Source organism: Papaver somniferum, chromosome 2 (assembly GCF_003573695.1).
Source record: "Papaver somniferum cultivar HN1 chromosome 2, ASM357369v1, whole genome shotgun sequence".
Lineage (NCBI taxonomy): Eukaryota > Viridiplantae > Streptophyta > Magnoliopsida > Ranunculales > Papaveraceae > Papaver > Papaver somniferum.
This window is the reverse complement of record NC_039359.1, coordinates 52550013-52575683: the sequence shown is the minus strand read 5'-3', so window position 1 is coordinate 52575683 and position 25671 is coordinate 52550013. Positions and strand designations below refer to the sequence as shown.

At 35.4% G+C, this 25671-nt stretch overlaps 3 protein-coding genes across 3 annotated transcripts; 2 read left to right on the top strand and 1 right to left on the bottom strand.

The window, feature by feature from the left end:
• Positions 1-2538, top strand: LOC113347648 (H/ACA ribonucleoprotein complex subunit 3-like protein). The gene is made up of 3 exons (XM_026591323.1): positions 1-197; positions 1049-1091; positions 2256-2538. Exons 1-3 carry the CDS (start codon positions 144-146, stop codon positions 2351-2353), a joined length of 195 nt encoding a protein of 64 aa, XP_026447108.1. The 5' UTR covers positions 1-143; the 3' UTR covers positions 2354-2538.
• A 6737-nt stretch (positions 2539-9275) lies between these two features.
• On the bottom strand, positions 9276-13870 carry LOC113351012. The gene is made up of 8 exons (XM_026595094.1): positions 13219-13870; positions 12517-13029; positions 12042-12133; positions 11257-11967; positions 10728-11170; positions 10187-10641; positions 9954-10053; positions 9276-9758 (listed from the first exon to the last, which is right to left on the bottom strand). The coding sequence occupies exons 1-8, from the start codon at positions 13254-13256 to the stop codon at positions 9276-9278; spliced, it is 2835 nt and encodes a 944-aa protein (XP_026450879.1). The 5' UTR covers positions 13257-13870.
• A 3170-nt stretch (positions 13871-17040) lies between these two features.
• Positions 17041-21364, top strand: LOC113347647 (cytokinin dehydrogenase 7-like). The gene is made up of 5 exons (XM_026591322.1): positions 17041-17679; positions 17789-18038; positions 18136-18411; positions 19805-20067; positions 20829-21364. The coding sequence occupies exons 1-5, from the start codon at positions 17126-17128 to the stop codon at positions 21145-21147; spliced, it is 1662 nt and encodes a 553-aa protein (XP_026447107.1). The 5' UTR covers positions 17041-17125; the 3' UTR covers positions 21148-21364.
• The last annotated feature ends 4307 nt before the right edge of the window (positions 21365-25671 follow it).

Genomic DNA, 25671 nt, shown 5'->3' with positions numbered 1-25671 from the left:
ATCATTTAAGAGAGGGAGAGGTTGATGAGGTTAGGGTTTTCGTTTTCTTTGGGACTGAAAACTTTCTCTCTCCTTCTTCTGCCCCCAAAATCAAAGCTTTGAAATTTCTAGGGTTTTAGCAAATCACACTCTTGATCATCAACATGTATCTTCAGTACTACATCAATGACAACGGTGACAAAGTTTACACTGTTAAGGTATAAACAATAAACTCATTAGCTCAAAGTTTCTCTGTTTCAAAATTCATGGTGGTTTAGTTCTATGGATCTCTAGTTGAGTTATTGGTTTTGGAGTATGGGTTTTATCTAAGATTGAATTTTTAGGTGTTTTTTATTTAGGGGTCTGTCTGATTTCGTTTCTAGTTATTAAGGCATAAACAATAAACTCAATAACTCAGAAAGTTTCTGTTTCAAAATCCAATTTTTTTTGTTAATTAGGTTTAGTTCTAGTTTAATTAGTGTTTTTGGAGTATGGGTTTATTTTCAATTTGATTTCTGGTCATATGTTACTACATGCCTTATGCTGAAAGTGCTTTAAGGACTCCACAGTTGTATCAGATTTGGCTAAGTTGTCAATTGTTTGAGACTTTGTGGAGATGAGCCAAGCCAACTGTAGAGACGTTAAAGCTCATTCTGATTAATGAAAGTGAGGTTACAACCATGATAAGTGGACTGGGATACACTAATTATGGGAGTTGAGAAAATTGGAATGGTTACGGGAGATGGATGTGTTTGCTTCTGTGAAGTATTTCGGTTTCCTGTTTCATAGTTTTTAAATTGTTGCTTCTAAGGATTTGAAAAACGGGTAGTGGAGGTGTGTTTGTTCATTGTTGAGGACCTAGTCGATATATCATATGGACAATTACTGAGTTATTCCGAGACTCGAAGTACAATTTTAAGAGTTTAGACTAGCAAGGCATTGACTATTGAGTAAAAACCGTTATAAATGCATTGTTTATTTTTGTGTTCTGCGTGTTGATAGTCTTTTTTCTAGCTTTAGCATCATGTCTTAAAGTGCTTCTTGTTACTTATATTTGGCCTCTTAACAGAAAGAATCACCACTCGGGAAAGCAACAGAATCTGCTCATCCAGGTAATGTTTCTTGGTTTGTTGTTGGGTAATCTCCTTGTATTTTGATTTTATTTCTTGAAAAAAAGTATATTTTCCATGACACCGGTGATGTTGGGTTAATTCCTTGCTATTTTTAATGCTCCATTAGTTGATCTAAAACCGTTGAATCCATTTACAAATGTTAGTTAACTATTAAGATTATTGGTTACTGCAAATTTAGAAGGCCGTAGCTTTCACATTGTTTACTGCAAGTTCAGAAGGCCTTTGCTTTTGGTTTGATTGCAACTTCTGCAATTCTGCTGTTTAGCTTTAGTATATGGTAAATTGCTTCACGTAAGCTGATTGTACTAAATTTGCAGAAGCCGAATATGAGAGTCAGTTTCCTCGCTATTGTTAATGTTCCGTTAGTTGATCTCGATTCTCCTCATGTCCAATAGCTGAATTTGTTTACAAATTTTTAGTTGCCTATTTGGAATATTTGATTACTGCAATCTCAGATGCTAATGATAAATTCAGCAGGCCGTTGCTTTAGGTTTCATTGCGATTTCTGAAATTCTGCTGTTCAGCTTTAGTGTGCTAATGATAAATTGCCTTACATACGCTGAATGCGTTAAATTTGCAGAAGCTGAATATATTAGAGTCAGTTTCTATGCTATTGCTGTTGTTCCTTTAGTTGATTTATTAGATCTAAAATAGCTGAATCTGTTTACAAATTTTTAGTTAGTTGTTTAGCTAGTGTACTGACGTCAAATATGGATAAGTGTGTTGTGTAAGACCATATATATATCTGAATGAAACTTCAATGGATGTTCTTGTTTTGCTCCTGAAGTCATATAATTTACTATGATGTGCCTGGAACAACTTGCGGCAGTTCAAATGCTTACTTTATAGGATCTAGTTTCATTTTCCATCTAATGACAAATAATGAATGAGAGTGGCATCAGTTAGCCGCAGTTTAAGAAATATAATGGTATAGTTATCAAATGAATCTTATGGTAATAGTAATTGAGTACATGTTTAAGCTTGTAAATGTACATGTGCTGTATAATTTCTGCGTTGTTTTCTATCAACTAATATATGGTGTGAACGTTTAGACATTATAGTGTATGTTTTTTATTTTCCTTACTGCTTACACAACTAGTCATTTCTCTTGCAATAATCATCATGCGTTCTTGCATACTGCAGCTCGGTTCTCCCCTGATGACAAGTACTCTAGGCAGAGAGTTCTTTTGAAGAAGCGATTTGGATTGCTGCCAACTCAGAAACCAGCCCCCAAGTATTGAGAAATCCTACCCTGCTTTTCATACTAGTAGTGTTCCATCCGATGGGTCATGTGTTTTTACACTTCATTGTATTATGAGTTAAACGTGAATGATACTTAACTTAGCAGTAGCTGTAGAAGCAACCGTATTATGAATGAGTAATATTTCTATCTAGTTGTATGTTTGAATTTTTCTTCATTTTTTTTCTCAACTCTGTCTAGTGCAAGTAGACTTCGATGCTGGATCAGTGCCTGCTCTGACATATATTGATGGTGTAGTCCTGTTTCCTTATCGATAGTATGAGTACTTCTTCCGGATTGCACCTTCAAACTAGAAGAATTTCTGAATTAGAGTTTTGTGTTTTAGACTTTGCATTTTGAGATATCGGTACTGTTTCATTCCATGAAATATTGCCAAGCTTGATTCTACCTGCAATTTTTCAGTGCTAAGTATAGTGGTTTATATGCTTTAGTGGTGGAAATCAAATTCTGTCCCCAGCGGAGAGTTTCTACCTGTCTAGATCTTCACTCTTATGCTTAGAAGTGAAATAAGTTTTAGCTTGTCATACTCTTTAAGAGGATCTTCTTTTTGGTAGCTTGCTTATTTCGTAATTAATATTTTGTGTGCCTATCTGCACCTGCATTCTTGTGTGCTTCAACTGTTAGACTAAGCCAGTAGCCAATGAAGCATGTACTTACCGTATTTTAGGTATGTTCTATCTTGCTTGCAGTCTTCTAGTATCAGGTTTCTGAGATATGTTCCATCTCAGACATTACATCCTTGAATAAATACTCGTATTAGCTTAAACAGGTCGTCATGTTGTTCATGTCTCACATATGATTATAGTTGCTGCTGCAGCTCCTTTTTTTTTTTTGGATCTATGGAGTGTACTCTGGCTCTTGTACCCTTATTAGACCCGTTGTTGTGTCCCTTGGACAGCTGCCTCCTTCGTATCTCTGCATATGAAGATACTTTAAGCCATAAACTCCTCCGCAGTTTCTGTTTTTGCCTACTGTCAAGTTATTCTCATCCAGTTGGCAGTGACATGATTGCTGCTTGGCACTTGCTGTAAAGTGTGTTATCTGCGTCAATGTTGATTGGGCATTGATCTTTTTGTGCTACTTTTTCACATTTGGTTTCTTGGTGAACCAAGTACCAGCAGCAGCACACAGTTCCGGCTATTCAATGATGTGAAAAGCCTCTTTTAAGTGCTGCTAACACTGAACCAAGTGACAGACAATCCTTAGAGGTCGTTCAACTTTAGTAATCATGAATTGATCAAAAAAAACAAAAAACAATACTTTAGTAATCATGATGAAATTGGACGAGGCAGAGTATCCCAGATAGCTCAAGTACAGCAACAATAGCCATTTTTCATTTTAATTCAGTGTGTTGAATGAATGATTTTTATCTCGAATTCAAAGGTAGGATATATGCCGAAGTCTTTTGTGCTCTATGCAATACAATGAAATACTGAGATACTGATAGGTGAAAGAGCTATCCATCTTCTGTCCGCTGTCAATTATTCGTGCGGATAGAGACAGCCATTAGTACGGAAATGCCATCAATATGGTGGCCCTTCTGCACCCACTCTCTTCTGGAACCTTTTTAAATGTGGATTTGAATCGGCTATGAAAGTTACAGTTAACAATTTACTTATACATAAACGGTTGGTATTTTTCTTTCAGAACTTTTTTTTTTTTTTTTTTTAAAATGTGGCTTTGAATTGGCCATGAAAGTTATTACTAACAATTTACTTATACAATTGATATTGGTGTTTTCCTTTCGGAACTTTTTTTAGAAATGTGGTTTTAAATTAGCTGTAAAAGTCCCATAACAAACAACCAAATTTATTAATATGTTTAGGTATCCATCAACATTGCTTGCTCCTGGGACGGGCCTAGTAAGGGGCTTACCCGGGCTATAGCCCGTCCCTATTTTTAGATACGTAAAATTTTTGTATAGGTAATTTCTTAAAAATTAGTAATTGGCCCACCTTTGTTTCTAAAAATTAGTAATTAGCTCATCTTTATTACTGATTAAACCTTGTAATTATAGTACAAATAATTTTTAGTCCAACATCCTCTTTAAAACATAGAATTTCATGGTCACATCCATTTATTTTCTCATTTTTATTATATAAACTATAAATTTCTTTCTCCAAACGCTTCTCCAAGCGTTATATTCGTTTTTTTATCTAGTACTTTGCAGGCAAATTCTAGTTAACCACTATTTATGTAACTCGTTGTAAAAAATTTGCCGCGGCCGATTAACAACTAGTAATATTCTAGCCCTATCTTGAAAACATTTCTGGGTCCGTCCCTGGCTTGCTCTTTGTATACTGAACACCACACCCGCATTAGTGTCAAACTTTGAGTTGTCATTGTTTTAATTGATTTTATCAACATAAAAGTTTTCTCCCAAATGAACATTCCTATAAAACGGTTGTAGACTTTTTTTAAGTAAAAAACAAACAGAGCAGGTGGAATATATATATATATATATATATATATATATATATATATATATATATATATATTTTTAAGGTTGCTTTCATCTGAATTTCATTGGATTACTGTTTAAACTAGTGTACATAAATAAACCAATGCTTTTAAATTAAATAAAAAAATATTTATTAAAATTCTTCGAAGATTAACTATTTTCTGATTGGTATTTTGACAAAATTTTATTTTGATTGGTATTTTGACAAAATTTTATTTACACGTTTACGTTTATCATCATCAACATAGTCATCATGATATTTTAGAAGATGAACACTATATTTAAGAGACGTGTGGAGAAGGTTTAAATAATTTAAGATGATTATTTGTTTTTGATAGATTTTGTTGGATATTTAACTAACCAAGTGATGATCTTCTATGAACAAAGAAAAAAATGATTTGTAATGATTGACTTTGTCTGTTAATCCTTAATCTGACATAATATTGACAAGTTTTAAATAACTAAGATTAGTAGTAGTTAAATAATTGTAATTTTATAGTAGTAAATTGAACAAAAAAATCTGTTTGTTTAAGGGGAACTTGGAACCTTATCTCATGCCTATGGGAAATGAGGCAGGGTGCGACATTGTTTTCTTTTATGTATATAAAAAATGAAGCAGAATGGTTTTACGAGATTTTAAACACCTAGACGATAAATTCCATTGTCTAAAGTATCTAATATGTGATAGTTCAGTAGAATTTAGGTATTGACCTGGGTTTCAAATTCAGATCATCGATATCATCGTTCAACGACCTCCGCTAACTATATTACAATAACATATGTTATATGGGTCTCATAAAAGGTTTTGATTTGGACATAGATCTTTTGGATACTAACAAATCCATTTCGATATCAATTACACGTCTGTGTTATACTGTCGATCAATTTTCAACGATAAGATCAAAACGGTACGTAAAACAGCTGATCTTGCTGACCTCCCATTTTTGTCAACTGGTTTAATAGTTATATGGATGGATTGAGCTATGGAAGTGGTCCATGTTTTTCATGCATAGTGAAAAACGCAAGTGGTTCACAACAAGGAATGGAAGGGAGAAAATCTAACCTACCTTTTAGGTGAAAGTAGAGAAATGGTGGCTAGGAAAAACGTGATTAAATTTTCTGCAAGCAACTTGTGTTGATTTGCTTGTGACTTTGTAAAGAAAGGAATGGTGGCTAGCAACTTGCAATTGATTTTCTGATTTCAACTCATTAACTTTACAAGATATGTACAATGCATAGTTTGATAGGGATATGAGTATATGGCAGCTCATTCGCATCACACTTTTTTAGTCTTAGTCCATTGATCTGTATGACAAAATCCCAAGCTGATATTGTTTTTTGGAACTTCTGGCCAACTTGCAATTTACACCTTGACTTGAAGATTTGATTGTCCCCTAAAATATCACCAAGGAAAAATATTGAGAAAAAATTTATTCAAAAAGATGGAATAGGTACTTCCAACAGAAATTTTGATTTTTAAGAATCAATATATTCTTATATTAAAAGACCAATAGTCCTAAATATAATTTTATTCCAAATGTTGGTGGTTCCATTGAATTTGGAAATAAATCAAGAAGGAAACACAGTTGATTGTTGAATTATCTATGGATTTTGTACTAATTGACATTCCAAAGGATTTTGTTTGGCAGAAACAAAAGTTGGTTTTGGTATATGATGAGCATATACCATAAATATATAAATGTATTCAATTAATAATCACTTTCTTAACCTAATTTTTAAAGTTATTCTTGTCCCTCAATTAGTAAGTTACCTAAAAGAAAGTTGTTCCCAAATTAGGTTTTTGAAGCTTTTATAGAGCTGCGAAGCTTTATTATGTTAGTGTATGCATGTTTCTGCATATGTTAGTGTGCTCAAAAAGCATATCTCAAGTATTATAAGTGAACTAAAGATCAGTTCTAGCTTTGTAACAGGCACAACACAAAAACTGTTCAGAATCTTAACTCTTGAATACGCTGATCTCATTTAATGTGCTCAAAAAACATATACTAAGTAGAATAAGTGTATTAAAAATCATACTAGCCTAGTCTTGAGGCACAACACTTCTAAACATATCCAGACACATCACTAGCTCGTTTGTCTTCCTTCGAACAAACTCTGAAGCATTTTGAGCTTAGAGTGCGAAGTTTTGCAATACTTTGCATTTGTGATGCTGTGAGAATTCGCAACATAGCACTATAGCAGGCATGGCCATGCACTTGGTTTGCAAGAATTCACATAATCAAAATTTGCTAACCCGAGCTATTCATGGTTATATACCAGGTCATTATTTTTTTCTTGGTATATAATTTGATACTGATGATTTTCGAATTCAACTCAGGTCATTGGTATTGTCACCTAAAGCAATTCTTTTTGTTCTGCAAGTACACAGCCTCCGCTGTTTATGTGAGGTCTTTATTAACTTTTCGAAGGTTTCATTTTCGACAAAGGCTGCGATCAAGCTGTATCAAACGAATTCATCCAAGTATACAGAGATATGAATATCTACTTCCCCATGTGAAATCGACATAGAACTTTAGTTAGCTACAGACGGGTTTGTTATTAGTTGACAATAACTAATAATTCTGCATGTCTACCTTAATTATATAACCCTCAATAATTCCATAACATGATTGAACAATATCGATTCGACATGATATTTGTAACTTGAAAATTAGAGTCATCATGGTTGACGTGTAATGTCATGTTATCTTCGTATTTAGTATCAACCAACCATATTAGTACATTGTTACACATGAGACATTCATGACAAATCGACTGTATCTAATCAAATAATTCATTCAAGATATTTATGTTTAAGACTTATCTTAAATAGTTTTCATATTTTAAACGTTTCATGATTTGGTGGTTCATACTTGCCAAGGCCTCAAAATTTTTAGATTCAGGTCATGCATTCATTTTAATACTCAGTGGTTTCATACATGCAATTTTTACTGCGGCCATTTAGAGAACATTCTCATTCGGGAATGTGCAGAAAATCGACTCTCGTATTTGGTTCCGGGAATTACATGTTGAATACCCTGTTGGTCCTTAGTTGATAGGTATAATCCGAACAGTCGATGTGAGTTAACGAAAAAGACAAGGTACACGACGAGCAGGAGGAGGACGTAAAAAAAGGTGTATGTTACTTGAACAACCACTGTCACAGTGTAACCAATCAATATTTTACTACTATTATTAGTTATTTATTGGGGATTTTAATAAAGTGCCACACTTCCAATATGCAGTTTCTGAAAATGCCACCGTTTTTTTGAGAGTTTATTAAATGCCATACTCTTGACTTTTATCATCCCGTTTTTTTGAGATAACGGTTAACGGCTGTTAGTCTTTGTTAGTACATACGTGGCATTAAATAACCCGTCCAAAATTACATAGAAGCCCCTGAATCAGTTAACAGGGATTGAGTTAATCAGTTCACTGGGATTGAGTTAACCGGCTATAGAGTAGTGAGTTAACTCGCGACTCCGTGCACGTGAGAAAAACGTGCAAGATTTGCTAACGGTCGGAATACACGTGGGATCAATCTAAGAGAAAAAATCGACGATCCATATTTTACCTGGATTTATAACGGTCTTATTCATCATCTTGAAGCTCTATATATACTAATGAAGATCCCAAACTCTTCATTAGTCAATTTCTTCAGAAGTTCAACACATAAAAATGAGCCAAAAGGTTATAAACTCTCCAGGTAGTAACAGTTGCAGTAGTAGTAGCAAGAGCAGCAGCAGCAGCAAATTTAGACAGCAAACTACCCCAGATCTATGTCCAACATGTGAACAAGGAAGTCATGAGTCTAAGGTTTGTCCCTGGATGTACTCTAGATGCAAACATATACCTTGTAATGGTATAAGACAACTACTAAGATCCAGCACAAGAGAAACAGATGGAGAAATGTTCTTGAAGTGTTCAAATCCTACCTGCACCTACTTTGAATGGTTTGATTCTGCCAGTCATCCACTCAAATCCAAGAATATCAAGCTACCCAAAGAGAATTGTTGTTGTGCTTGTGGAGAAGAGACCCACTGTTACAAAGAATGCCCACTGCATAAGCAAGAATGCTACAAAGAGCAATGCAAGTCAATAATGCAGCTGAGAAGATGCAAAAATGAACACAATAGAAACATTGCTTACCTGATCTGCACAGATTGTGAAGCATTTAGATGGGTATCAGACCACCTTTTCATTGCAGCAAAAAATAGGGTTATCCATTCAAGTTTCAATCTCAATGCCATATGTAAGGAACTTCAAAAGACTATTAACATGTAATTAGTTCTTAACTAATATCATTTCCATTCATAAAGTAAGATTATCCATCAAAATAAAACTGAATTCAGGTACATAAAAAAAAACAGATCTAACACTATGATATCAGTGTCTAAAGCAAAAAAAAAGATCTAACACAACAAGAAGCACACACACACTTCTACTTCTTCTTAGCCTTGCTTTGCTTTCCCTTTGTGACAGGAATATGTTGACTAACAGATCCAATACCAGTAAAGTTCTGACTGAAATTCAGAACATCTTGTGTAGATCCATGGGTGCTAGGTTCTGTTGGTGCTCTTCCAAAGTTTTTAGGTCCTGTTGACTCACCAACAAATGAAGATGTACCTCTGGATTTGTTCACCTTTGCTTTACCCCTTGCACTGCTACTTTCAGGATGATCTCTACTAGTGAAGGTGCAGTTTGCAGCATCATACTCGGTGCTTGGCATGAATCCAGTTGGGTTTTTACCAACATCACCACCAGCACAGGTTCTCTTATTATGACCAGCAGTAGATCCACACTTTCCACATTTCCTTTTCTTCACCACAGTTTCAGGTTCATCATAGCTCCTCTTCCTCTTCTTTGCTGGTCTTCCAGTTTTTCTTTGATAAGGAGGAGGCTTTAAGTTGATGTCCATGGATGCCTGCCAATTAAGATAAGAAGAAGAGAAAAGGAATGAGAAAGTTAAAGTAAAGAAATGAAACCCTAACCCTAAAAGAAATGAGAAATAAGGATATAATAAAGTAGAGAAAAAAGTAGAGAAAAATAAGGATATAATAAAGTAGAGAAAATGTGAATGTATCACATTCAATAATATATTTAATGCTGAAAAAAGTACCTTATCTTCCCAGTTCCATTCACTTATGTCTTCTAGTGGATTTACAGCATCTGCATATATGGTCCTATAATATTCCACAGAGTAGTAAGGAGCACAATAACTGTTCAACCAATCAAACAAATGTGTCAGTTTACAGAAACAAAAGTAATAGCATATTACAACCCAAAAGTAATAGCATATTACAAAATTTCTTACTCTTTCCAGTTTGGCCTGAGCAGTTTCAATGCACATACAGCATGTTGACAAGGGAATCCAGCTGCCATTGCAAACAAGTGCATTGTTTGTCTACAATGTTCACTGTGAAAATTTTCTTGGTAGACACATTAGTTACCAAATAAACCTGTCCAACCACACTTCCTTCTGTATCAAACTTCCCAACCAAGTCAAGCATCTTATTTATCAACTTAACAGCAGCAGGGACCAAATCATTTTGATTCCACTTAGCAGATTCTTCCCTTCTCTTAAATAACAAACCCATTACTAACTGACCATACATCATGCCTAGTTGGATTATTGGTTTATCTCTCATATTAGAACTCATAGAATTAAATGATTCTGAGAAATTGTTATTCATATGCTCACAACAGCTAATGGGATCAAAATAAGCCCTAGACCAAGTACTTGGATCTTCTTTCCTAAGATATTCACCAGCAGCCGGACTTTCTTTGCATATGTTGTCAAAGTGCTCCTACATTATAGTAACCTGAGTTATTATATAACCTACTAACTATGAATCAAAAAACATAGGGATATTTAAAAAAGAGAGGCACAAACCTGAAAATGCCTCACTTTGTAAGCTTTGCATGCATTCCACAATAAGTTGTGCAAGGTTGGTGCCTTGTGGTACTTCTTGAAGTTCTTGTACAAGTGCCTGAAGCAATATCTAACTCTTGCACCAGGGAAAACCTTTGGAACAGATTCCAACAACCCTTTTTGCCTATCAGAAATAAAGGTAATTCTGCCAGCATGATGTGCATTGATTGCTGGAGCCAAATCCTTGAGGAACCCAGTCCAGCTCTCCTTGGTTTCACTCTTAGCCACCTTAATGCCTAAAGGCACCAGAGAATTCTGACCATCAATTGCTGTTGCAGCCATTAGAACACCACCACGCTTTCCAGTTAGATGGCATGCATCTAAACCTATGACTCCCCTGCAAGCTTTCTGAAATCCTCTCATTGGTGCAGCAAATGAAATAGTCATGCTCATGAATGTCTTATCTGCACATTTAGTAACCAACCATTAAATAACTGAGCACCACTTACAAATAAATGAATCAACATGAATGTCTTAACATAATGTATACCTCTTTTCCCATAAGTGTATTTAGCAACAGACCCTGGATTAGTATGAGCCACCATTGCACAAAAGATGGGTACATCCTTGTAGCTGTCTTCATAATTACCAAACAGATCTTCTAAAAGAAGATTTCTAGCCTTCCATGCACAAATATAAGGTATATTGATGTTATGAGTTACAAAAAAGTCTCTTGCAATGTGTTTAGGCTTTGGAATTAAGGCCCCAGCTGTCTGCTTTAACTTCTCATGTACCACATCTTTTACGAACTCAGGATCCGCGGATCTGTTAAAACTCTTTGGATCCGCAACACAAGTGTGTTCTAGATTAACCTTCCTAACAATAAAAGTAGGCTCATGCCTTTTTATGCTAGCATTTACAAACCAGTTACAGCCATACTCTTCCCTAAACCTACATCTCACTCTTAATCTTGTTTTGTCACTCTTATAGACCGTATACTGATAATTATGTTTTACACAGTAACCCCTAAGATGTTTCTTATAAGCACTCTTGTTATTAAAAGCATACTTTACCTCCATCTTAGTAGGATCAACAGGAGTCACCTCTTCTTCTACAGGGAATAATGGTTCTTCTTCTTCATCACTGTGCATATTGAACATTTCTTTCCACTTCTGGTAATCAAGCTTTGGTTTGGAATATTTATCATCATTTACTTCAGGACCATCATTATCCTTATCATTATTCTTGTCATCATTAGAAACTGCAATCAACATCAAAGTGTTAGTACATGTAAAAAATAAACAAAAAATTATAAAACACTAAAGGGTCCCATACCTTCTTCATTGTCTTCTTCACTACTGCTTGAATCACTGCTTTCATCTCCAACTTTGTATGTCTTGACAATATCTTCATAATCAATATCATTTCTTCATCATCACTGTCAAAGATTGGTGGAGCATTTGGGTCTTCAATGGGGTGACATTCATCTACAGTAGTGTTCTCTAGCACCACATTGTCCTCATCATCACCATCACTATTGTCCCCTGCATCAGTCTTATCCCCTGTATCAGTCTTATCCCCTGCATTAGCCTTATCCCCTGCATCAGTCTTATCCCCTGTATCAGTCTTATCCCCTGCATTAGCCTTATCCCCTGCATCAGTCTTATCCCCTGCATCAGTGTTATCCCTGCAGCAGTGTTGTACTTCATCAACCCAGTAATCATGATTAAAGCTATCAACTGGTGTACTGAGAACCAACAACAGTGGCTTGACTTAGGAAGAAAAACCCTGAGATTCCACTTCATTTAACAGATCCATGAACAACAACTTCCTAGATGCTCCTCCATTTGAGTTTTCATTCTTTGATTGAGCATGCAACCTTAGTGATCTCCTTGTAGGTGATATCTTTACTGACTTTTCCTTTGAAACTGGCTTCTTAGCAATCCTCTTAGGTGCCTTCTTAGGAGTCTCATCAATTGTTACTACTGGTTGTTCCATTGCATCCTTAATGAAGTCATTGTCATTCCTAAATTCTGAATTCATTACACTCATTTGTAAACATATGAACCCTTTATCATCAGGTACAGCATGCTCCCAAAACTTAAACAAGTCTTCATTTGTAACCAAATACTCAGGCAGACATGGGTCTATGGTCCAATATAAATTTGGAATTTCTGTTTCATCAAGATGCAACTTAACACGCAACATCTTCTCAAATTCCTTAAGGTCAATTCTATCTCTATCCATGTGAGGGAATAGCAAATTAAGTTTACTATTCACAACAAACACACTGATATCTCTATATGGATAATATGTATGGTCACTGTAAATGAACAAACAAAATAAAATTCATCAAATTCCACACTTCACACAGAAAGCCCTAAAATAAAATTCATCAATTCATCAAACACACGAAATTAGGGTTTTAAAAATTCCACACTTCACACAGAAAAGCCCTAAAATAAAATTCATCAATTCATCAAACACACGAAATTAGGGTTTGAAATCGTACCATATCCGCTGCTTGTGCTTCCCCTTATTCTTCTTCATCTTCAGCTCCCCAACCCTTTACTCAGACACTAAACCTAAGCAAAATCCCGCTGAAAACTGACCCAAACCCTAATTTCTTCCACTAGAGAACAGAGCGGACATAGAGCAAGAGAAAAAAAGTACAAGAAAGAGAAACAAAAACCTAAGAGAAAACCCCTAATTCAACTCAGAAAAACGAAATTAGGGTTTGCAATCATACCATATCTGCTGCTTGTCCTTCCCCTTCTTTTTCTGAATCTCGATCGCTCCCCAACCCTTTACTCAGACACTAAACCTAAGCAAAATCCCGCTGAAAACTGACCCAAACCCTAATTTCTTCCACTAGAGAACAGAGCGGACAGAGAGAACGAGCAAACCCTAGAAAAAAATGAAACGATACAAAGTTGCAAACTGTTTTCAATCCCACGAAGGATAAAATAGTCATTTAGCCTGTGCTACGTGTAATAATCTCATGCTCGACATCTTGAGCCGTCCACATAAGACACGTGTAAGTAATCTGGACAAAGTCAAAAAAGTTTGACCAATCATGTGGGTCCAAGACGTTAGTGCTAACGGTTGTGGCATTAAATAAACTCTGAAAAAAACGGTGGCAGTTTCTTGAATCGGGATTTGCAAGTGTGGCAGTTTGTTAAAATAATGGTCCCGGCTAAACTTTTGCTATTCATAATTTGTCCACGTGTACTCATCACACCCATTCTAACTTATTTAATTGTTTGGGCCCGATCTCATTTCATTTCTAAACAAAAACAAAACCAATTGATTTTCCAAAATATTTCACTCCTTGGGCCGGTTCATTTAATTGTGTGCAAGTTTTGCACCTGTTATGTAGCTGACAAACTAGCAAAGCGGTCTGGTTAAGTGGTAAGGTTGTCATTTTGTCAGGCCACGTTGAGTCTTGACCGCTTGGTTGATACTACATCGAATCTGAACAGTCGCCTACCAGCGATGTAGACTCGACTGCCCAGTGTATCTCATATAATGATTTTCAATTCATCAGCCTATAAATACCGAATTCTAATTTCATTTCGACTTAGACATTTCTTCGATCTTTATTCTTCACTCCATAAATTCAATTTATCAATTCACGGTTGCAAATTTGGCCTGGATGAAGATGAATTTCACTAGCAGGAATTATGTTCTTGTTACAAAAAAACAACGACATATTGTATGTCAACACATATTTCAGAGATTTCAAGAAAAAATTTTGAACCTCAATAATCGAAATGCAAATTCTTTGTGTCATCGCTTCCAATAATCAATAAGGATGTGAACTTATTTGTTGTTGCGCTTATTCAAGGAAATCAAAACCGAATAAATGGTCAAAACGAATTTAACGTGAAGCAAATGTGTTGGGCTGAATGGCGCAACAGAGTGGGAAAAGATTTTCAATTCCATAGTTGATACCAAATCTTGAGAGTGTTGCCCAAATATGATCATTCAGATTAACAGTTGTACGATGCATTTAATCAAGATTGAAAGTTATTATCAAATCATAATTAAGTTAACTTTAATTTTAAGATTATTAAGATATAAACTAGTGCATCTTTTATTAAGTTTTATAATCTAATTTTCGAATTTTAATTTACATTAGTGCCTCTTTCACTTTGAAAATAAAAATTAGGGACAATGTTCTTCAGTTCACCGAACTTCCAATCAATGCGTTCAAGAACAAAGTTTCTTTTATTTATCTTCTTCTTTTCCTTCAAATTTTCCTTGCCTTGAGTTTTTCTTTTCTTTTTCTTAGTTGGAGGCTTGATTTGGTTAATACCGGAAACTTGTAGACTTCTTTGGTTTTTATCTATTTCTTTATAGTTGTCACAACGGCTTCAAGCACCACTCCGAAAAATCAAGTTGGGTTTCAAATTTTTTGAGTAAAAAATTTGGTGCAGGTTTTGCGTTTGAAATTCACATTTTTATAACGATAGAAAATGAGTCGTTGGAAATTGAATACCCACCGAAAGGTAGAGACTACAACGCTAGCGGTCGAGACTCGACCGTCAATGGTTTAGTCTCTACCGTCCTATTGAGACTCGGTCGCTTATTTGTTTTGCCATAACGGTGCGTCCACTTTGCCATGCCAGTTGGCATGGCATATGAGTGGGTTAACCATTCCCATAGGAACAGCCAGGCCTTGCAAGTACAACAATAAAACTATAAACCAAGAAAATACTTTTCGTTTTTCTTTTCTTCAAGTTATTATACTACATTGTATTTTTGGTGTCAAAACATATAATTGTCCACCACAAAAATGATTAAGAAGTATTTAAAATTTGGAGACTTAGAACTCTGACCTCAAATTGTTTTTTTTTAATCTAAAGGTTTATTTATTAGACTATCTCATTTAGATTGAGGTTTGAAGAATTACTTAAAAGAGACGGTAGATAGGCACATACTTTTGTTTAGTCATTATACATTGGTAGTGACACAAACGTACTTTATATCTTCTAGGATTACATAAAGGGAGATGATCCAATGACATAGTTAGAATGGCATTATCATGACATGGTGGCATCTTTTTTCTAAAAAATCTAAACGACAATGAATTTGAAGCTAAGATTTTGATGACATGTTCCTCGTATAAAACTCTACATTCCAACAAAAATGAAAGTATTCCAAAATATGAAACTTCACCATCCACAAATTCTAATTTCAACCGTTAATTTTAAATGATTGATATTCAAAATGGTAGATGGTGGTCTTATACATCCCGGGATGCTCTCTCTTTTGGTCCCACAAGTGAGAAATGTATATGATGCTCCAAAGACTATCTTGATCATTCTCCAAACCGACTTTTTGATTATCGATTGCATCCTCCTCAATTATTATCACTTGAACAAGATTAAGATTTTTCTTCAGCTGAAATTCCAAATTACATACCTTTGTCTCATCCATCACAGAAGAAGTTGTATCAAAATCAGTCTGGTATCCGAATATTTTTTACCAAACAATCCTGAATAATCTTCCACACGAATTACCAAAAAGTATTTTTTCTAACATAACGTAACTTCTCTATTCTTCCTTCCGATAATCTAGACCGATGAGGTTGTCGGGAGAAGAATAACGAAAAAATCTACTGCAATAATTAAATATAATTATTATATTATCAAATTCCATTAGAAAGCCCCGATGATTATAATAAACCGCTTTATAAGTATAATGAAAGAACAAACTGCATGTAATAGCCATTACTAATATTTATTAAATTAATAAGAAAAAACAAAAGCCTAAACCTAAGTTTGCAAAAACGCAATACTTTTTTTATCAAAAACAAAAAAACAACAACTAATGTTTCCAATGTTTCCTCAACAAATCTGGGATCTCAGTTCCAAAATCGAATAAATCTAGATTAGGACACAAGGTAAAGAATAGAAAGAAAAAACCCTCGTAATTATATGAATTGGCTCTTAAGTAACTAAGATTTTATTTTACTAGGATAATTTTTGCTTTTTTTTTTTTGAAGCATGGGATAATTTTTGTGAAACCTCTATGAATTGGCTACTAGTTAATACATTTTGCTAACTGTAATTATGGTAATCATTTTGATAAAATGTAGTTTAATTAGAAAGCAAAAAATGAAAATAAAAAAAGTTTTTGCTAAAAATAAAAATGAAGTGGCAGACAGAAGGATGTCCATCTGATGAAGACGTCAAACAAGATATTGAAAAGTTCCACTAATGACGTCATAAATCCACCCCCTCTTAAACAAATCTTTCTTATTAAATCCACCCCAGTATCACTTTTCATTTCCTATCTCTCTCTATATAAACTTCTCATTCACAGAACAAAGAAAAGAATTTGCAGAGAAAAAAAAAAAAAAACCTCATTCAGAACCCAGTTTTCCATCCTCAAAAAGAATTCAAGGAAAAAAAATGATAGCATATTTGGAGCAGTTTGTATCAGAATCAGAAAGTAATACCAAGTTACAAGAAGAAGAAGAAGATGGAAACAACAACAAGAAGATTTTATTATGCAGAGAAATGGAGTTACAAGGAAGTATTGATTTTGATTGTAATAACAGCGCTAGCAGTAATTTTGCTGCAGCTTGTAAAGATTTCGGTGGTTTGAATCAGAGTAGACCGTTAGGTGTTATTAAACCAGTTGGTACAGATGATTTAGTGCGAGTTATCAGAAGTGTCATATCTATGACTCCATCATCATCAGCATCATCATCAAGTAATAATTTGACTGTTGCTGTTAGAGGTAATGGCCATTCCATTAATGGTCAAGCCATGACTGATTCAAACGGTTTGGTTATTTTGATGAGAGAAATCAATCCTCAGATTCAAATTTTAACAAGAAATCATCATAACAGTTGCAGTAACGGTGGTTGTGGTGGTGGTGATGTTTTTGTTGATGTTGGTGGCGGGGTATTATGGGAAGATGTTTTGTTACATTGTTATTACTCTTCTGGCCTTGCTCCCAGGTAACAGAAACTTCTTTCTTGTTTTTACTTTTTACCATCTTCTATGCAATCTTTGATGATGATTGATTTTCTTGTGATTGATAATCATGAATCCTTTGCATGCATATAGGTCATGGACAGATTATTTAGGATTAACAGTGGGAGGGACATTATCGAATGCTGGTATAAGCGGACAAGCGTTTCGTTACGGACCACAGACATCAAACGTAACGGAATTAGAAGTCGTAACGGGGAAAGGAGAAATCGTAACATGTTCAGAAAATCAGAATTCCGAACTGTTCTTTGGTGTTTTGGGTGGTTTAGGCCAGTTTGGTATCATTACAAGAGCCAGAATTGTACTTCAACCAGCTCCACACATGGTACATACACATTTTCTTGAACAAATTTCCCGTTTTTTTTTTCATTTCATTGTGACGTTAATTTGCATGGGGGTGTAACATTTCCGTTTTCTAACAGGTGAGATGGATAAGAATGGTTTACAGTGAGTTCGATGATTTCACAAATGATGCCGAGTTATTAACAACTCGGGCTGAGTGTGGCTCGTTCGATTACATTGAAGGGTTTGTGTTTGTCAACAGTGATGACCCGGTCAACGGTTGGTCTTCAGTCCCATTAAGTCCAAACAAACCATTTGATAAGAGTCGGATACCCAAAACCGCCGGTCCGGTACTCTACTGTCTTGAGGTAGCTCTGCCTTACAGAAACGGAGATAATGTCGACACTATTGATAAGGTACTTAACGATCTATTAATCTTTAATTACTCCCATTAATAATCCGACCGTTGATTGTTGATTTGAGGGATTGTGCTGCTGCAATAAATTTTTGATACCAACTGCACAATCTCTGTGTATCTTTTCGCTAGATTTTCTGACCTGAAGTGTTTTTCTGTTTGCTCTTGCCTTTTGTTTTATTTACGACTTTTACCATCCATTATCTCCTTTCCGCCGTCAGAAAAGTTTTGCCTCGGATTCTTCGAACTGCCGATAGTGTTAATATAAGTTATTTTTTATATAAAGAAAGGGTAAAATCGTAACAGGGGTTCTAACTTGACCATCTTTTGGGGCCCACGGTACAGAAATATACAGATGATCCCATCATTTTCAAGATGCACTAAGAGCATCCACAGTCACGACCAAATTTGGGGACTATACTCAAATTTGGTCTCAAAACCAGCCGTAATGGAACGGACTAAAACTATATTTAGTCGAGATAATTAGGGTTTGGGACCAAATCTGGTCGCCAACCCAGACTAAATCACGTTATAGTGGGGCGGAGGTATTGTGAGCGTATGAATCCAGGCGAGAGTATAGTGAGCGCATCACACCGGGCGTTTATATAATCAACGTATGATATTGGGGCGGAGGTAAAACTAGCGTATGAGTGAGGCGCATTTATAAACACCGCCGGACCAAACGGATGTAATACATACGCCCCAGACCAAGCGTAATTTTCTTATACGTCCCAATGGGGCGCTGTTTTAATGTGCGCCTGGTTGGGGCGCTGTTTTAATGTACGCCTGTTCTAAACATTTTAACAATTTGTAAACACTTTAGCAATTTGTTCTAAACACTTTAACAAATTGTTCTAAACACTTTACTCAATGAACTGTGGGGCATTACATGATTATACCTAATAACATTTTAGCTATTACTAATCAAACCCACTAATTAAACACAGCTCACCAGGTGCATTTTGTATCTCCGTCCCACCCAGACGCACTTTATATCTCCGTCCCATCCAGACGCAATTTCCATCTCCGTCCCACCAAACGCACTTTCCATCTCCGTCCCTTGTCCGGCGTAAAATTATACATACGTCTCAATCAAGCGCGCATTATACCTCCGTTTCATTCAGACGCATATTATAAACACGCTTCATCAAGAAACGTGGATATAAGTTCCGTCCCGTATCAAGCGTGGGTATAAGTTACGCTTCACCAAATTTTGGTCTTCTCCCATTGTGCTTGAACACACAGCATACCAAATTTTTTTGGCTTTTAGTCTGGCATTTGGTATTTGGTCCGTTTCATGACTGTGGTTGCTCTAAATCATCAAAGGCACAAAATGACAAAACAGTCCCTAACACTTCGTCTTTATTGCTGTTTTTTTCCTTCTTATATTCCAGGTTGTAAGTAAGATGATTGGACGGCTGAGATTTATAAGGAATCTACAATTTGAACTGGATTTAAGCTATGTTGAGTTCCTATTACGTGTGAAGCAACAAGAAGAAGAAGCTAAAGCTAATGGCATATGGGACAATCCTCACCCTTGGTTAAATCTATTGATCTCCAAGAAGGACATATCTGGTTTTGATCAAACGGTGTTTAAGAAGATACTGAAAGATGGCATTGGTGGGCCCATGTTGATTTATCCCCTCTTGAAATCCAAGTAAGTAACAAAAAAATTTCACTTTTTCTTTTAGTCCGTTGAAAATGAAGTCAACGGCTGAGATTAAACTGAAATCTCTTTTTGGTTTTGGATTGATGGGAATATTTGTACTATGGAGTGGGACATCGATCTTGATTGATACGCCTGGCTCTCAAACTTTTTTATCCTTTCTGTCTAGTCTTATTTGATTTTGGGTCAAGCATTTCTTGGCGGGGCCCACAAGTCAACATTCAGATTTGTCCGCCACGTGTATGATTTAGATCGTGGGTCCTCCATCCTCCACGTGTACGGCAGTTGATTGATAGGTATTTATGACGACGTGTCGTCGTTTCATTGACAGCTGAAAGTGGGACCCATCAAACGAGATCTCTTTTGGTCTATTTTGATGATCTTTTGTCAACTGTTGGGTAAAGATTCGTCAAGATCTCCGGTCCCATTTTTACATCACACTTACGTGTGCGCAAGATATTGGCTGTCTTACGTATTCATTAGTTAGTCCCCGCCGTACGCTATCAGAGATACGGTTGGGTCCACAGTGGCGTCACGCAAGTGAATATCACGTGATCGAAATAGGTTAGAACAAAATAACGGTCGAGATTGAGTATGTAGGTAAAACGAAGACATCACAAGTTAGGCAGCCTGCAGGGGCATTGGCGTAATTTTGTGAATTTTTATTTTGAATGTATTTGAAGTACATCTAGTTACGTATACCAGGAGATCTCCTCCACTCCACTAACAGTTTTTTTGTTTTTCGTCATCAGGTGGGATGCAAGGACATCAGTTGTATTACCAGAAGGAGAAATCTTTTATCTAGTGGCATTATTGAGATTTCACCTGCCAATGGTGGGCCCATCGGTACAAGATATGATCACACAGAATCAAGAGATACTTCAGTGTTGTACTAAACAAGGATTTGATTACAAGCTGTATTTACCACACTACCGTTCTGATGATCAGTGGAGATCGCATTTTGGGAATCAGTGGTCTAGATTCGTTGAAAGGAAAGCAAGGTTTGATCCAATGGCTATACTTGCTCCGGGTCAGAAGATTTTCTCAAGGAATAGTAATCCGCTTTTGTAGTTGGCCCGGCACGACTGATCGATGATGACCGGGACTCTTTGTAGGCCCGGTTTGAAGATGATGATGAATGATTGAAGAAGATCAGAAGAATATTATTTTTGTTGCTTTTTTGATTATTTTCCTTTCTTGCATATTTCATGGACATTGATCTATATACAATGTGGGACAATGTAAATGAATATTTCTAGTGGAAAGCAATTTTTCTTTTTAGTAGCTGCATTATCTTTGTTCATATTTCTAATCCACTCTTGAACATTATAGGATTATAAACTCAATTAGTGAGGCTTTAAAGTTCCATGATTACTAAAGGTTGATGCCAATTTTTTCGGGAGTGATTCCATTCTATATAAGACCAAAAGATAGAAAACTGATACTGATTTTTGGATCACTCAAAAGGTATATCCTGCTAATCCCGCTATCTCCTTTAGCAATCATATAAAGTTTTACCTTCATAGTATTCTCTTCGTTCCTTTGAGTTAATGGCTTCATGTATGAAAGCCAATCTTCAAGTATGAGAGTCCGTCTCTAACCGTTTCAGATTCCTTTTTGGAAAAAACAAATCTTATTTTTGGTTAACTCTTCTATCGATCGATACTTTGAATATTATGATTAATATTTTGGATATTATGAAATCACTTTTCGATTTAATTTAAGTCGATAACAAATTTTATAAATGCTTCTAAAATGACTTGTAAAGGTAAAAATAAAATAAAATTGTCCTTCAAATATTTCTTTACTCTTGATTTCTGAAAATTACTTCTAAATGTTTGGCCTTGTAACTAACTGTATTTGATAGGGATTATCGATTGTTGTCTTAGGTTTTTTTTGGCTGAATGTTTTTTTGGTCGAATGTTGTTAGCTTCAAAGGAACTACTTATCTTTAAGTATCATAAAAAAAGTTGATCATAAAACATAATTAATAAAGTGTTATCTTAGTTAATGATGAGTAGACAAATCCAATGTGGTAAGCAATTTAGATACTTCACCTAAAACCCAACTCAATTAGATTTCTAATTAACAAATTAGCATAGATGATCATTGAGAAGTAAACAACAATATTAATCAAATCCAAAAACAAGACAGAACAAAATCATGAAATCAGGTCACATAATCCAATCTAGCACTTCTAAATGTTTTTCTTTTCTCCATCACCAACCAAACAGACAAAAAAGAGAAGAATAAAACTATGTCTCATTATGGGTTTAGGGTCCAATGATCATGTTCTTGAATGTAGTCATCCATAAATCCACAATCGATCAACACTAATAATATTTTATATAAATCTAATAATTAGTTAAGATCATAACTAAGAATAGGTTGAACCAATACTGCGTGCCATGCCATACACTTAGATATCACTTCATCGTCATCGTTTGTCATTCCAAATCATTATCTTGTCAGATTATTCATTAATTTACCTTATTTTGCTTAATTTATACTACGAAAATGTTGGATGTAAGGCGGTTTATCATCCCGATGTGCACCGAAGTGTTGGTGTGAGAGAGAAAAAATGTGATGGCCCCACCCCTGCAAATCTCCCCCCAAGGATTTCCTAACAGCCGCTGGATCATTTTGCTGTGCAGATCACGATACATTCCTGCTGTCCGTGTATCATTGTTGTTTATACTAATAGTACTTATAGTATTCTTAGGGAATAATTACGTGCATCATGAATCATATCTTATGCACTTAAATTGTTTAGCTCGACATAAGACAAATCATCAACCATTACAAGTATGTTTCTTTGGTTCATGCAGATACATATTATTATTTAGTGTCGTAAGATTTTGATTTCGGCATATTTTCAATTTCTTGTTAGCCGCTAGGAAAAATTAGCTTGGGGGAAAAATAAAGAACCCGAACATAACTGACTCATGATCCTGATTTTGCACGAAAACCGTGTGTGTAGGATGCATGATGCTTTAGAGTTTACACAGAATTTGTGCTTAAGCTAAAACTCAAACACAGTTAAGCTTACGTATAGGCTATGGTATCATGCTGGACAAATCTTGAGAAAACCAATTCGCAATGTTTTTACATTATTCAAAATCTAGTATTGGTTATCCAGGTGATGAGAGACTATTCTAACACGATAGATATCCGGAAGACTGCACCCTTGAACTTTGAAAGCGCAAAATAGAGAAGATTTGAGGATTTATACCCATCCTGTGAGCACACCAATTTGTCTTTGTCTAAGGATTTCGATCGAAATTCCACATTCCACCCGGAGTCAAACAAATATATATTTTTTTGTTAAGGTGATATATTTTAGATGGAATTAAGGTAATAAACTAGAACATTTTGATGATGAATTAAGGTTTTCTTCTCGTAAAAGAATCAGGATTTATATGGTCGCAATTCGAATTTATTCGGACAATGGTGGAACGTGTAACTTTGGCCAAAACCCTTTAACACTTCCAAGTGGGATGGATTTTATTTTGGGGCATCGACAAATTAGCTAGATTGTGGTCTAAGTTGCATTGACTAGTAAATCTTCATGAGAGATACTTCTAATCAGACGACTATCCTTTCATCTTCTTTTTATGAAGACCTCTTTTTACATTTATCTTTTTCTTCTCTTTAGTCTCTATGCACAACAGAGATTCTCTTCCATACATGCAACTAAATCAAAGCTACTTTTTCTTGTTTGTTCTGTCTTTCAAGTCTTCTAAGTTCACGTTGTCGTGCAACACAAACGTAGAATCAAGCTCTCTATCTAAAAAGTACCGATTGTAACTATAAAGCAAAGAAGAAAGCAATGCTTCCAATGTCAAGACCCTAGACAACCTTGCCAAGGACCCTAACTTTCTAAACTCATCAATCTTATGGTCATTATATTAAGCAAAGGAATCAAGTGATGACCAATCAGTACGTCATAAAATGGTTAAAGTTGGAAGTTTATCGCATGAAATCACGTTGCATGGGCACATATATGTTAGTAAAAGCAAAAGAGTTAGTTAATGGATTCCCTAAGTTATATTCTTTATCATCTTTATCGATGGGATTTTGTGTGGATTTAGGGTTTTTTTAAGGAGCCATATAGATAGACATAGGTATTAGCTAAAGATATTGTCGCAGTTCTGGAATTAAGATCTTTGTTTAATCCTTCTTGCATGGCTCAGAAGAAAATCTTCTTGACAAGAACCTCTCTAACTAGACTTTGATCTTCTTTTTATGCTAGAAGACCTCTTTAGTTATTTTGCTTTTTCTTCTCTTTATAGTACTGTTAATGAAGAACACATATAGATTCTTCTTCAGTATTATGCAAAATCAATTCTACTTTTTTCTTCCTTCTTCTGTCTCCTAAGTCTTTTATGCTCACGTCGTCATGCAACACAAACTTAGAACCAATCTATCTATATCTAAAAGGTGGCGACAACTCAAACTGCAAAGCAATGGAAATAAAAAAGTAATGCTGCGGCAATGCCAAGGCCAACAGGTGGCCAAGGACCAACATGACTTTCTAAACTCATCAATAATATGGTCATTATTAGCATGTATGCAAACATTTTTATTTCTCGTACAAACCAATTGACCAATGAGTAGGTGAATAAATGGTTAAAGTTTTTGAATTTATCCCATGCAATCACGTTGCATGAGCACATATATATCTAAGTAAAAGCAAAAGTGCTAATTGATTGTCTAGATTCGTTTTTTTCATCTTTATCGATGGGATTTTGTGTGGATTTAGGGAGCTCCATTCCATAGGTATAATTAGCTAAAGATTTTGTTGTTGCATTTCTCGAATCAGATCTTTGTTTAATCTTTTTGCTTTGTTCAGAGGAAAATCTTTGAAGAAGATGTAGAACCCGATGTTGATAATGAACTATTCTAGCGTAGCAGTTATCCGAAAAATTCTCTTTTCTTTTTCACTCGGAAAGCTGTAAAGTAAAATTTTCACTTGAAAGCTGTAAAGTAAATATTTATAGTATAATCTTTAAATTTACACGAAACTCAATGAAGATGTACACAAATAATGGGACCATGGTGCATCAAGATGACTGCTACAATGGTGCATCAAGATGACTGCTACAATGAGTTATCAAATTTCAGGGATGGGTATCAAGATGACTGCTACAATGACTGCTATAAAGGGACCATGGTGCATCAAGATGACTGCTATAAAGGGACCATGGTGCATCAAGATGACTGCTACAATGAGTTATCAAATTTCAAGGATGGGTAAGATCATTAACTAGTTGAGAATATAGACGTACACTCGTGTGGAAATTGTTATTCCTGCGACAACTTTTTTAGGCCAAGTAACATGGTGTCCCTTTTTCCTTCTTTATTCCTTATACGTATAAAGAAATCTGATTTGTCAAGTGGGATTTGGGTTGGGTTAACCCACCCAACTCATACCCAATCCGAACATTGGACGGACATGGATAAGGTATTTCAAAATTTTGGGCAAGTTTGGGCATAAAATTTATACACCGGAGTTCAATTTGGGCAAACACGGGCACAAATATTTTTAACCCAAACAACCCGCCAACCCCAAAAACTATGATATAGTTATATAAA

Excerpts from the sequence above, each read along its gene's own strand:
- LOC113347648 (XM_026591323.1), top strand. The coding sequence starts at position 144 with ATGTATCTTCAGTACTACATCAATGACAACGGTGACAAAGTTTACACT. Across the intron at positions 198-1,048 it reads ACAAAGTTTACACTGTTAAG|AAAGAATCACCACTCGGGAA; the intron begins GTATAAACAATA and ends GCCTCTTAACAG. Across the intron at positions 1,092-2,255 it reads AACAGAATCTGCTCATCCAG|CTCGGTTCTCCCCTGATGAC; the intron begins GTAATGTTTCTT and ends TGCATACTGCAG.
- LOC113351012 (XM_026595094.1), bottom strand. The coding sequence starts at position 13,256 with ATGAAGAAGAATAAGGGGAAGCACAAGCAGCGGATATG. Across the intron at positions 10,054-10,186 it reads GATTCCCTTGTCAACATGCT|TTATTGTGCTCCTTACTACT; the intron begins GTATGTGCATTG and ends TTGGTTGAACAG. Across the intron at positions 9,759-9,953 it reads AATGGAACTGGGAAGATAAG|GCATCCATGGACATCAACTT; the intron begins GTACTTTTTTCA and ends CTTAATTGGCAG.
- LOC113347647 (XM_026591322.1), top strand. The coding sequence starts at position 17,126 with ATGATAGCATATTTGGAGCAGTTTGTATCAGAATCAGAAAGTAATACC. Across the intron at positions 17,680-17,788 it reads TCTTCTGGCCTTGCTCCCAG|GTCATGGACAGATTATTTAG; the intron begins GTAACAGAAACT and ends GCATGCATATAG. Across the intron at positions 18,412-19,804 it reads ATGTCGACACTATTGATAAG|GTTGTAAGTAAGATGATTGG; the intron begins GTACTTAACGAT and ends CTTATATTCCAG.